The sequence below is a fragment of the Clinocottus analis genome, unplaced genomic scaffold (assembly GCF_023055335.1).
Source record: "Clinocottus analis isolate CAN_PGR_092001 unplaced genomic scaffold, fCliAna1.0.p SCAF_17, whole genome shotgun sequence".
In the NCBI taxonomy this organism is placed as follows: Eukaryota; Metazoa; Chordata; class Actinopteri; order Perciformes; family Cottidae; genus Clinocottus; species Clinocottus analis.
The window spans coordinates 12,493,584-12,505,763 of NW_027175898.1; the positions used below are offsets into that span (position 1 = coordinate 12,493,584).

Genomic DNA, 12,180 nt, shown 5'->3' on the forward strand with positions numbered 1-12,180 from the left:
AGGGGCATGATGATAATGATAATAGGAATTTCTTTGGTTGGCAAATGTCTGTAATCTAGCGTGCGTACGGGTGGACCGTTTTCATCACCCACCATTTAAAGCGCGTCGCAGGATTTGTGGCTTTTTTTTCCTCCTACTTTTCTTTACCCAACATGAATGTTCTGACCTTTCTTCAGAAATGCTCTGTTTCTCATTTACTCGGTTAAACACATACCTGAAAGCGCCCATCAATGCGCTCATGTACTGTTGCCCTGAAAGAAACTTCTAAAGCACTTATGCTAGTTAGAGCAGTTGCCCTCAGTCTTTGATGTTGATGGCACAGCGTTACTCACTCTGTACTCGAGAGCACTCACTTTCTACATCCACATGTCCCCGGGCTGGCTAATCAAAACTGGTGACCTTGAAACCAATAGGATGAATCCTACTGAATATGTTTATTTCCCTGACCTTTTTCTTTGGGGCCAACAGCAGGTCAAATTTCTCGCACGTAAAAAAATCGACAATTACATTTTACACAGCCTCGTTTCCAGCGGGTGTTTGTCTCCGCCAGGGTTGTCCCTCGCACAGATTCTTGCACAGCCAAAGGAAAGGAGAGTCTGCGGATCTCAGATTTGCGACTCTCCTCTTTGCAGATGATGTGATTCTGTTGCATCTGACCAGGATGCCTCATTGACGCCTCCTGGTGCATTCAATTTGTAAGAGGCCCCTGGGTGGACCTAGAACACGCTGGAGGGATTATATATCTCGTCTGGCTTGACAACACCTCGGGGACCTCCCCGGGGCAGAGCTAGAAAACATTGCTGCGGAAAGGGACTTCTAGAATACGCCGCTGAGCCTTTTACCCCCAAGAACCCCGCCCGGGGTGAGCAGAAAAAGATAATAGATGATCATAAATCATAATGTATTTTGTACAAACACTCGTGGTTCCCAGGAGATGTAATACCAATACCGTTGGTGCTCTGTGGACTTCTCCTCTCGAGCCCCTTCGCGATGGACATTTTTTGTTTAGAGTAATATGACAACTATTTGATGGATTGTCATGACATTTGGTTCAGACATACATTTTTCCTCGGGCACGGCGCGACACCGGAGGTATGGGTTGCTATAGCTACATCACAAATCTGCTAAGACCCACTTAAGCCCCCCTCGAGCAGTTTTTATTCAAATTCCCTTTTTTTCAACGAAGAAATATGTAAAATAATAATATCTGGTGTGTGGGTTAAAGGCTTTGTAATAGCCGTTTCACCCAACACATGATTACCAATGCATGCATCTTTTACCTTTGCACACAAACAATGTTTTTTGCTTTGTGGTCGGTCAAATAAGCTTATAGCTTCTTTTTTGTTCAATATTCTTTGGCCAAATTTAATTAAAAAGAACATTTAAATTGAATGTGCTGTGTGCCATATTGGCTTTCGTGGAAAAAACAAGAACTTCCTTCTCGAATAACTCTGAACTCATGAAAATGGACTATATTATATTCTTATCACCTCAACGTATTGAGCGAGCTACACCTGGCACTGGGAGAAAAAGTATCCTGGCTATGTCCCATGATTTCCCCCGATATTATTCATCACTCCGATGAGTCGCTGACTAGCATGTTAGCCTGCTGAAGTTAGCACTAATCTCAAAGCACACAGTCTTACAGAGCTTCCGTCAAGGTTGCCTCATAAACCGATTGTCTGACTAAAGGGCCATCACGCAGAAAGAGAGCCTTCAGATTATTCAAGATCCATTCTCTCAGCTCTGGTTGAAATTCAGTTACCACTGTGAAAAAGCTTAAAGGCTTAAATTGTTCTGTTTGCTGCAGCTGCTGCTGTACGCAATGAGCCTGGCTATGTTGGTATCAACACCACCTGGCTTACAAGGCTTCCCTGGCACACTGTCTTAGAGTCTCCCAGGATAATATTACCCTCGCTCTCTGACTTGTGACAGATGTGGGATTATGGACAAAAGCCCCCAAAACACCCAGCTCTAAACCTGCCACCTTTAAAGTAGTAATGTGTACATGCTCCTTCATATCCAGACTAGATTTACATCTTCAGTTCTGCGTTTAAGAGGTATGTTTTTACTGATGTACACCCAATTTATATGATGACATTCTTAGTTGCTTGTTTATCGCAACGTCGTGATGTAATACATTTTCTGGGCATTGAATTAAGAGTCTATTTATTTACGGTGTACACTGTGTTACATTGCACGACATTGTAATATCAACAAATTATAAAACACATTTGTAGAGGATTCTACTACTCAATATATATTATTTTGGAAACTTTAAAGTGCTACTTAATAATTAAATATGTAAAAATGAAAGCTGCAGTAACCAGTGTTTGTATATTAACAATGGATGATATGATTGTGTAATGTGAGAGAATTATTAAACCCACAGATAATTATGTGTTGACTTGACAGAGCATTGCAGCATCTTTTAGCGTCTTGTTCTGGTTTTACTGGTTTGATTCACTCAGCGCTCTCATTAGCGTCATTTCACGCCACAGTAGTCAGCTGTTTTCTCTGAAAGGCTCTGTTAACACACTTGCCCTCTCTCCCAAACACAGATAAATAGCTGGTGACATTTATTGTTTCTTTCAGCAGCTAAACTGCAAGATATTTTACTTTGGTGGAGGAGTAGGTTAGAGTTGGTGGAGACCAAAATCAGAGCTGAAAGGTGGACATAAATACAACTCCACATGAATGCGAATGCATCTGCTCGATAATTAAAACTTTTTGCTAAAGTTTGCTCTGTGAAAACATGTCAGTGTGGTTATTATAGCTTTTTTTCCCCCCACTGGTTTACCACAGGTTCATCAAAACGACCCTCTGGTTCCTCCATTCTTTTAATGCACCAACCTTTCCGCATGTTCTCCCAACAGAAAAGCACCAAGACAGCGATGGAGCTGGGCAGGACGTTCGCCACCCTCTTCTCCGACATCTCCTTCAGACAGACGCTGCTGGAGACGAAGACGCAGGAGGAGTTTAAGGAGGCGCTGGTGTTCCAGAGGCACCAGCTGACGGCGACCAACCAGCCGCCCACCGCTCTGGGGAAGGAGGAGACCGACCCCCGCAGTCACAAGCCTCTCAAGGTGGGCCGCAGTGTGTGTGTGTGAGCGGCATATCGAGTGTGTACAACCTTTCAGTGTTCGGCGAGTAGGCACATTTCCACCCGTTCTGAAGCAGCATGTATTCAGATGATGGCATTATGAGTCTTTCTCATTGCCCTGAGATGAGGCTTGTGATTGGTTAGCACTCACTAATGCTCCTCTACATGTCAGAGTTGAGGTATTTTAGAAAGGCTTCTTCCTCCCACACCTTTCACACACACACACGCAACCTCAAAAACACTTGACCTTTGTAGCAAAATTAAAAAGGAGCTTTCAGCTGAGACCAATGATGCCTCCCACGGGAGTCTATGGGAAACGCTTCATGAGTTTGGCTCTAGTTTGTGAATTAGTTTGGAAGTTGTTTTTTGTTATAGAGACAGAGCGCAATTAAGTCCCACCCACACAGGAAGAGAAAACGAATAGTTCTCCATTGACTAAGTGACGGTGCCTCCTTGTCAGTTCCATCTGCTAGCAAACAACAGAAAGAGGAAGAGAAAAGAAAAGTGACTTAGAGTATGACTCTATCGACCACTCTCACTGCCCCCCGTCCCTCTGCCATTTGTCATGAACGCGGACACACACCTTCACACCGGGCGACAACCTCCGGTTCTGAAGAGTGGAGCCAATGCTGGAGTGTCTTAAACTTGCGACCATGCCAAGTGTTAGCCTCTTAAGGCGAAAACTGTGGTCGCCAAAGGGGTGGGGACATTGTCGTGGACCGACAGAGTGAGTTTTCGAGCTACTGATCGACCCCCACCCCCCACCCCCCACACACCTACTCCTCCTCTACCTCCTCTCCTCCTCGCTCGGCTGCCTCAACTCCTCCATCTTTTCTGCCCCCCTAATCAATCAGCATCAACTCCTGCCAGGCCTCCTCAGTGGGCAAATGACCTTACATCTCTCACAGTCCTGTCAGAGCTCCCCCGCCCCTTAGCTACACGTGTACACGCACACTCACATTAACACACACACACACACACACACCTCCAAAGGGGCTCTGCTCAATGCCACAGACCAACATCTCCTCCTAATGTTGCCGTTGACAGGCCAGGGCTCCTAGACATTTCCCCCCTTGTGTTTTTTTTTGCTTTATAGTGGAGGATTTTGTGAGGTGTTCATCCCAGGGCTTGAAAGGCTCAGTGCCACTCAGTGAAAGAGGGATATATGGAGGGAGACAGATGGATGGAGTGGGGGGGTGTGGGGGATACGGGATGGTGGATGTGGAGAGGTAGCAGGTGAAATCAAGAGGAAACAGGAACAGAAATGAAAAAGAGAGACCAGCTTTTACAAATCCAGACCACCCGCAAGAACACACCACTTTCCTCTACTCTAAAAAAAAAAACTAAAAACGAGGCCAAGCCGTTGCTGTTGTCTTTTTTTATGTTTTATGTTCCTCCCTCCCGTCGCCTCTCTCCATCGACCTTTTAGAACGAATGGCAAACAGGTTGACAGTAATTCCTCTCCGAGACTTTTGTTTATCGAACCTGAGCCAAAAGCTGGTGATCAGGCCCAACACACACACACACACACATAGACGCACACACACACACACACACACACACACACGCTTGTAATAATGGATGATTCCAGGATGTATAGGGATTTACTGGATGAACGGTCCTTGTTGAACAAGCATGTGTGGATACATAAGACCGCTCAGGGACAGAACAAGAGTTGTCAATGCTGTTGTTTGTTTTCAAGTTGTTTGCGTTGAGTTAATTTGCTTTGTTCTGCCCCCCAAAAAAGAAAAAGGGTTAAACTTTTGTTTTTAATGACAAATGAGACAGGACTTATTCTCCCAGGGGCTTTCACGACACACACACACACACACACACACACACACACACACACACACGCACACACAAACCCATCACCCGTTCCATTTAATTGCGTAATGCTATGTTCTACAAGAAAAGGAAACATTGAGTAATTAGATAATTAGCTTAATAAGCTCAGACAGCACTGCACATTTACGCCCTAACATCTGTAACCTGAAAGCTCGTCTTTTTTAAGACGCACTTTGTGAATCACGTGTCTCTCTCCCCGGCTGTCCTCCTCCTGACGTCTCTAAAAATGCACTTAAGCTTCCTCCCTCGCAGTTGCCGTCATCTCTCTCTCCCTCTCTGTTGTCGTTACGTGATCGTTCTGGGGACACATGGATCTTTATTAAATGTACATGAAAATGTATTCCCAGGATTGAAGCTTTTCCAGGACTATCTCGTTAAATTTGATTCAAATCAGCTTTCAGAAAGCCCCCCTGTGAAATCACCAGTGTCTTAGCTGAATCATCAAATGGGTCATTTCTAATCCAACTGTGTCATTGTCCACAACAGGGCTTATGAGTTGGACGCAGCCTCCGGCTTTCTGTGCTGCTGCAATTTTTAGAGGTCACCATAATAAATAAGCAAAATGCCTCAGAGCAAAAAAATGTAAACTGAACAACAACAACAACAACAACAAACAGGATGCTTCAACAAGGAAAATGAAGCTGGCTTGCAAATCATTCAGAAACGCACAAACCGGTTGCAGTTTCCCCACCAGGGGGGGAAAGACCCCCTTGCGCAGATATGCATGGAAACACCAGCAGCAGCCGCTGTGATCTGAACATGGAGACGTGTCCATGTTGCCACCTACAGGAGAAGAAAGTAAAGCTTCCACAATGTTAACACTTACCTCACCGGCAGCCAGCGCGGGATACAACTGCAGCTTGTGTTTTTTTTCTCTTACTGTGTTTGTGTGTGTGAGTGTGTGTGTGTGTGTGTGTGTTCTCATTTTTTCCAGAATTCTTTTCAGGTTAAAACTAGTATATTATCATTTAAATATCATTTAAAGTTATTGGATTACAAATATGCTAGAAATACACATAAACAAGAAATAAGATTCTTTTTCTTATTTTGACTTTCTGAAACCAAACTTACGCCTACGGTTGTTATAATTCTAAATACGATGATTATAGATAAAGTATTAACAGTACAATTCAGCTTGTGCCTGGAACACACAGCATTTTAAGATGTTGTAAACTAATGTAAAGTTTATTTCTCGTACAAACCAAATCTCCAAAAGATTTTGAGAAAATTTAAGTTTCCCGTGAATAAAGTCAATTCACGGGATTTGCTGATTTTACTTCATTGCTTCCTTTTGACCTCTGCATCCCGAACCCTTTTTCTATCGAGCAAATAAAACCCCAAATGTCAAACACACATGCAGCCAGGATCTATGAAAAGAAAAGAAAACTACTCGTCGGAGCACCCAACGGCTGCAGGTGGTGTACATGTAACTTTGCAGCAGCTGTAAGCGGCCCTTGCCGGTAGATGGAGCTTCCGCTAGCATGTTTAGCATGTTGGCGTCACTCCGGCCTAACCTTCTCCCTTTCGGTCCACAGTGTAAAGACTTCCTCAGGCCCGGCCGAGGGATTTACGAGGACTTCTGCCGCCGGCTGCCGTTCTACCCCTCTGACTTCACAGACGGTAGGCTGAACCCAACCGGCCGAGCGGTGGAAGTGAATCATCGCCCTTATCGCGCCACAGCGGGGCGCCTCTGGCGGCTCCTCGTTTGTCTGTCGCCCTTTTGCCTCGGACGCATCTGCGCTCCATCTGTGTCGCGTCGGAGGGGTTTTTGTCTCCCGCGACGACGACCGCCTCAAACGTTATCGTTGCTTCCCAAGTCATCAGGCGAGGACATCGTTGCCCTGCACATCCCCCCCCGCCGCCCGTCTCGGCAGGCCGCTGGTTTTATTGACTCGTCGAATCGTTCTTTTGATCAGCAGACGTGTGAAAATGTTTCTGCCATCAGTCAGACAGATGCACACATGCTGCTTGACCTTTAGAATTTAGTATTTACCAAAAGAGATAAATAAATAAGCATGACTGCTGTTTTTAGTTTTTTTGCATTGCCAGTGATGCTTGTTTTTCGGGGGGGTTTTAAAGTGATTGGATCTGCTTAATTAAACCACATCAATTTACTCAGTTGACCTTGATTGTTGAAAAAGAGAACTGAACGGGAGAGCAGAGCTTTCTTGCTCGGCTGCTCTCTTGCAGCCCTTTTTTCTCATTTCATAATATCCAACCGCAGTCATCGGGCTGTAACAAAATCAAGATACTTCTGTCTTGTGAGTTTCATCGGATAATAATCATCTGATGAAGGTCACAGGACCAAAATCATTGTGAGCCCATTAGAGCCCAATTAAAGGGTTTTACTCCCAAAATGAGTTGTCCGTCATTTAGATAAAAAGCCTTAACTGCTCTGACAAAATGATGGTTGGCACGAAACCGTAACAAGTGACCCGTATTTTCTTTTTTTTTAATAAAAGGACAGTATGTAGCGTGAGACTTTGTTGAATAGTTCTCCTGTTCCATATTGTGGAGCTACTGAATGTTTTTAGTCATTTTGAAAATTAAAGTGTTGAGCCTCCTCCGCTCCATTATGAGGTGAGTATGACTCATGTGTTTGTGTTTGTCTCCCCTCAGGGATCGTTGGCAGTAATAAAACCCTGCTGAAGTACATGACCACGGCCATCTTCCTCTACATCGCCATCCTCCTCCCCGCCATCGCGTTCGGCTCCCTCAATGACGAGAGCACACGTGGCGAGATCGGTACGAGCGCATGTGGATGCAGACACATGGGCCCTATTCACATCGTCACATTAAGGGTTTTAACTGTATCACACAGCGTTATACATCATACACTGTTTCATCAAATCAAAAGCTTAAATTGCTCTCAAAAGCTCCACAGAGGTTCAGAGTTTGGTGTTTTGATAAGTGGAGCTTTAAACGGGTTTAAAATAAGTGGTTTGCATCTTATTAACGTTCCACAGAAGCAAGTGGGAATGAAAATCAAGTGCTACATTTTCTGTTTAGGTTTGATGTAAATTGTTTCTCTCCTGGGTTTATGACTTGAGAACAGACGAAAGAAATTATTTATTTTCTAAGGTGAACCATTTTTTTTTTGTCAGGATCATATTTCTTAGTATTTGTTGTTGTGATTATCATTCCGGCCACATGAGACTCAAGTGCATCCCAATCCCGTGCACTAAGTATGACTAAAAGCATTGCTGTTAAGTGTGAATTTCTCCATGCATTTTAAACACAAAGTACATATATTGTGTTTTAGAAAGTTGTGTAAATGAACGTGTGTGTCCTTCAGCCTCTTGTGGCCTAAATGAGTATTACAGCAACAAACACCTGGCAAACATATCCTGTCAACAACAGAAAGATTCACCTGCTAAAACTTGTTTTTACACATACAAAATGAACATGAAAAACACTAAAACAATTAAGATCAGCCTTATAAAACGGATCACCAGGATTGTTTTCCCTCACTTTCCTCTCAGGGTTTCCGTAACATTTCATATGAGAAAAATTAATTTGAGCTTCTGTTGAGCTTGGCTGAAAACCCTTCAAGCACATTAATTAGTCCGCATCTGTACTTCCCCCTGAGTTTTCTCCGTGTGTGTCCTCTCTGTCCAGATGTTCGGAAGACCATCATCGGCCAAAGCATCGGCGGGGTCATCTACTCGTTGTTCGCCGGCTCTCCTCTCGTCATCCCTCTGACCACAGCTCCCCTCGCCATCTTCATCAGCGGTAGGCCTCCGCTCGGCTCCGAAAAAACACACTTATGTTTTTCGCCGTTTCTGCCGGCGGCCGGTTTGAAAAGGAGGCTGGGGGGCGGGTGCAGAACTAAGAAGATTACATCAAAAAATCAAGAGAAGGAGGCACCCGACCGTGCAGAGCGGCAGCTAGAAACCCTCACATCCTCTTCTGCTCCCTCTTTTACCAGAAAACAGCCCCGTTGGAGTAATGTAGTTTAAGTTTTCTCGCACAAACAGTATGCCCCTAATGACTGTTCCCAGTGCAGTCGAGCAAAAAGCACATATCTCCACAAACCTTGTGTTTTTCAGGGATGAAGAAAGCACATTATTTCCTCCCTCATTGATGTTACATAAGGGCTGCTTTCAAAGGCCTACAGGTTTGGAAGACTCGCTCTTCGCACACACAACCACGCAAACTTTATGCTCCGTCGTGAGAGTCTACGGCGCATAAACTGGTTTTTACCCAACAGCGCTGTTTTGTTGCTTGGATTTTAAACGTTCTTGGCGGCTGGAAGCCGCGGAATCGGGCAGCGGTGAGGAGAAGCGGCGACCCCGGTGCCAAGATGTAGTTTAAAAAGCAAAGCGGTTTGCTGGGTTTTGTGGTGTGATGCTCTTTGAAGCGAATGGGTTAGAATTGTGCTAAGCACATTCTTACGGGAATAATTATAGTACATTTCCAGCAGCCTGTCTGAGCAGAACAATGGCTTGTTTGTAAAGTTGTAACTCATCTGCACACAAATCTGCTCGAGATTACAACTAAATTGTTATGGTTTTAACAAATCCATTGCAATTCCTTCTGTCCTTTTCATGTCTGAATGAAATTCTCCTTTTTCTTTGAGCGTGAGTAAAGTCGATCTTTTCCACCATTTTTCAGTAATCGCAGCACCAAAAATATTCCTTTTTTGTTATTTCTTTTTATGCATCTTTATTTGCAGAATAAAGGCAATCAATGCTGTTTCTTATTAACCTAGTTTGTTTCTTCATATTATTGATCAAAGCCACATCGATCAGTCTGTCACTCATTGTTTGTTTGTTCGTCACACACAATTTTTCGCACACACTGATTGAATTTTGATCCGACTCCAAAAAACAACTTTCTTCATGCTTATTTTCCACAGATTATACGGGTAGGTGTTCGATGTGAAGCGGCGACGTGTTGACTGTTGTTGACTCATCTGTTTTAGCAACAAAAAAAAAGCAAAGAATCTGTGAATCAACAAACCGTTTTCAGAGGTCGTGTCTGACGCGTGTTATGATCTGTGTCTGTGTGCAGTGATACGAGGAATCTGCGACGACTACAACCTGGACTTCCCGGCCTTCTACGCTTGCATCGGCCTGTGGAACTGCCTCTTCCTCATCCTGGGGGGGATCTTCAACGTCAGCCTGCTCATGAAGCTCTTCAAAAGGTATTTCTCCTGCACTTCTGCAGTACAGTGACGACAGGGTCAGCGGAGAAATCCCCGGCACTCAACGGAAACATCTCGAGCTTCAGATCTTTCCTTCCGCTTCCCTTTTCAGAGTCGCTTCAGCCAAAACCAACAGATATTAAGTTCTCTTTTACACTCTATAACCCTCAACTGAACCCTGGTGATGAAACTGAGCAAATGTCTGAATATATTGCTATTTCCATTCACTTCAATGACAGTCTTGACATGACATTTTTTTATAAATCGCAACTTGACTGTTTGTTCAAGGCATTCAACCACGTGGCGCTCATTGTCTCTTTGTGTGACTCATTGTGTGATTTATTGTTATTTGTTTCCTGTTTTGAATTGACGTTTCGTTCCCATGTTGTTTTTTTTTAGTTTGTTTCGCTGCTGCGCAATCAATTTTGGGAACTCAGGAGGTGATTGAGTGGATTTGGTTTAATTCGGTTCTGCATTGCTGTCCAGGAACTTTTCTGATTTAAAAACACACTAACATTTAAACTATAATTTGACACATTGTTTTTTAGATTTAAATTGTTCAATAATATTCACCAGTAGCGGGTTTCGACTCTGGTACATGTGCCTACAGGTCTACTCCTTGTCTGTATTTTTTTTTCATGAAAAGTAGTTTTTAATTTCAGTTTATATCAACATGTTTGTAACACTTTATTTATTTATTTGTATTCCTGTGTTCTTCCAGGTCAACAGAGGAGGTCATCGCGCTGTTCATTTCCATCGCGTTTGTGGTGGACGCAGTGAAAGGAACGATCAAAAGTAAGTCGCTGTCTCACGTCGCTTTTATTTCTGCCACGTTGACTGACATAAAATCTAACGAATCAATAACTTGTCTTCTTCTCTGACTCATGAGAACTAATGAGAACAGTAGCAGCGTACCTGCTGTCAGACATCCCAGCAGTGTGTCAGCCTCAAAGACGTCGGATTTTTTAAACAGCCGATTACACTGAGACAGGAAGACTCAAAATCTCCAAAATAATCCACACACGCACGCTTTTAAAATTGTGATTTAATGGTGAAGCTCACTAATTAGCGCGGTTGTCCTCCACTGAAGAATCCTCTGTTGACTGGTGGTCATAAGATCTTTCAGCTGATCATTTAGTCTATTTAATTAAAAACTTTTGCCACTTTTCTGCAGGAGAATACTGTCAGAGGAAACTTTTATCAGTTCTCATTGAAGAACAAGCCATATTCTTGAATATTATTATATTGCCAGATAGTTAGTTTTCCTGGAAATGCACAGACCTTCTCAGACAGCAAAGGCCCATGCATTTGATTAATTAACTAATATCATAAGAGCAGTGCTACTTATTCAGACATCATCAATCCCTCTGTTACTCCAGTGGGTCACTGAGAGAGATACTATGTACTAAATGAATCAATCCACATTTCGATCCCAGCCTGCAGCCACATTACACCCTTCCTCCCCTTACCTCATCTTAGTATATCATAAATATTTTACGCAATTTAATTTCCACCAAAGAAATCGAGATGACGGCGGCAGAATGTAATTTATTTTGAATACGATGTCGCCCTGTTTCCGCAGATTGCCGGTGCAGTAGTTCAATTTTCGGAAACCATTTGTAAAATATGCTCCGAGCTCATATGCTATTACCATAACATTAACCTGTGCCATTTTGTTGACACATTTCATCCAAAATATTTTTTTTTTTGCGGCAGCATGAATGAATAACACCCCGTGAGTGTATCCAGTTTCCGCTGCAACTCTGCTCGCCACATAACTTTCTCCCGGTTTGATGAAAAGGCCTGCGGAGGCAGCGGCGTGCTTTCCTGTGAAAGTGATGATGGGAAACTATTTCTGCTTGTGCGGCACTCTTATGGACAAGCTTCTTCTTATTTAAACAGTTGTTCAAGCAAAGCTCTCGGGGGTTTAACGTGTCAACCTTCAACAGGAAGCTCGCTAAAGGAGCAGACTCACATTATGACTGCTGGCTTGTTTGTACTGCAGATCTGATGACGTCTACCACATTGTTACTGTAAATAATGCGGCCAAAGAACAAGCCTCAACTCCTAGAAGACAATCTGT

General features: G+C 43.5%; 1 protein-coding gene across 3 annotated transcripts in view; it reads left to right on the plus strand.

The window, feature by feature from the left end:
* Positions 1-12,180, plus strand: part of slc4a11 (solute carrier family 4 member 11) — a 99,021-nt gene that overhangs the window by 71,238 nt on the left and 15,603 nt on the right. For all 3 annotated transcript variants that reach the window (XM_068580040.1, XM_068580044.1, XM_068580043.1), the window contains 6 exons: positions 2,877-3,086; positions 6,487-6,571; positions 7,571-7,696; positions 8,570-8,683; positions 9,965-10,097; positions 10,819-10,892. In XM_068580040.1, the coding sequence (XP_068436141.1) occupies positions 2,877-3,086; positions 6,487-6,571; positions 7,571-7,696; positions 8,570-8,683; positions 9,965-10,097; positions 10,819-10,892 (742 nt within the window). The remainder of the gene's footprint in view (positions 1-2,876; positions 3,087-6,486; positions 6,572-7,570; positions 7,697-8,569; positions 8,684-9,964; positions 10,098-10,818; positions 10,893-12,180) is intronic.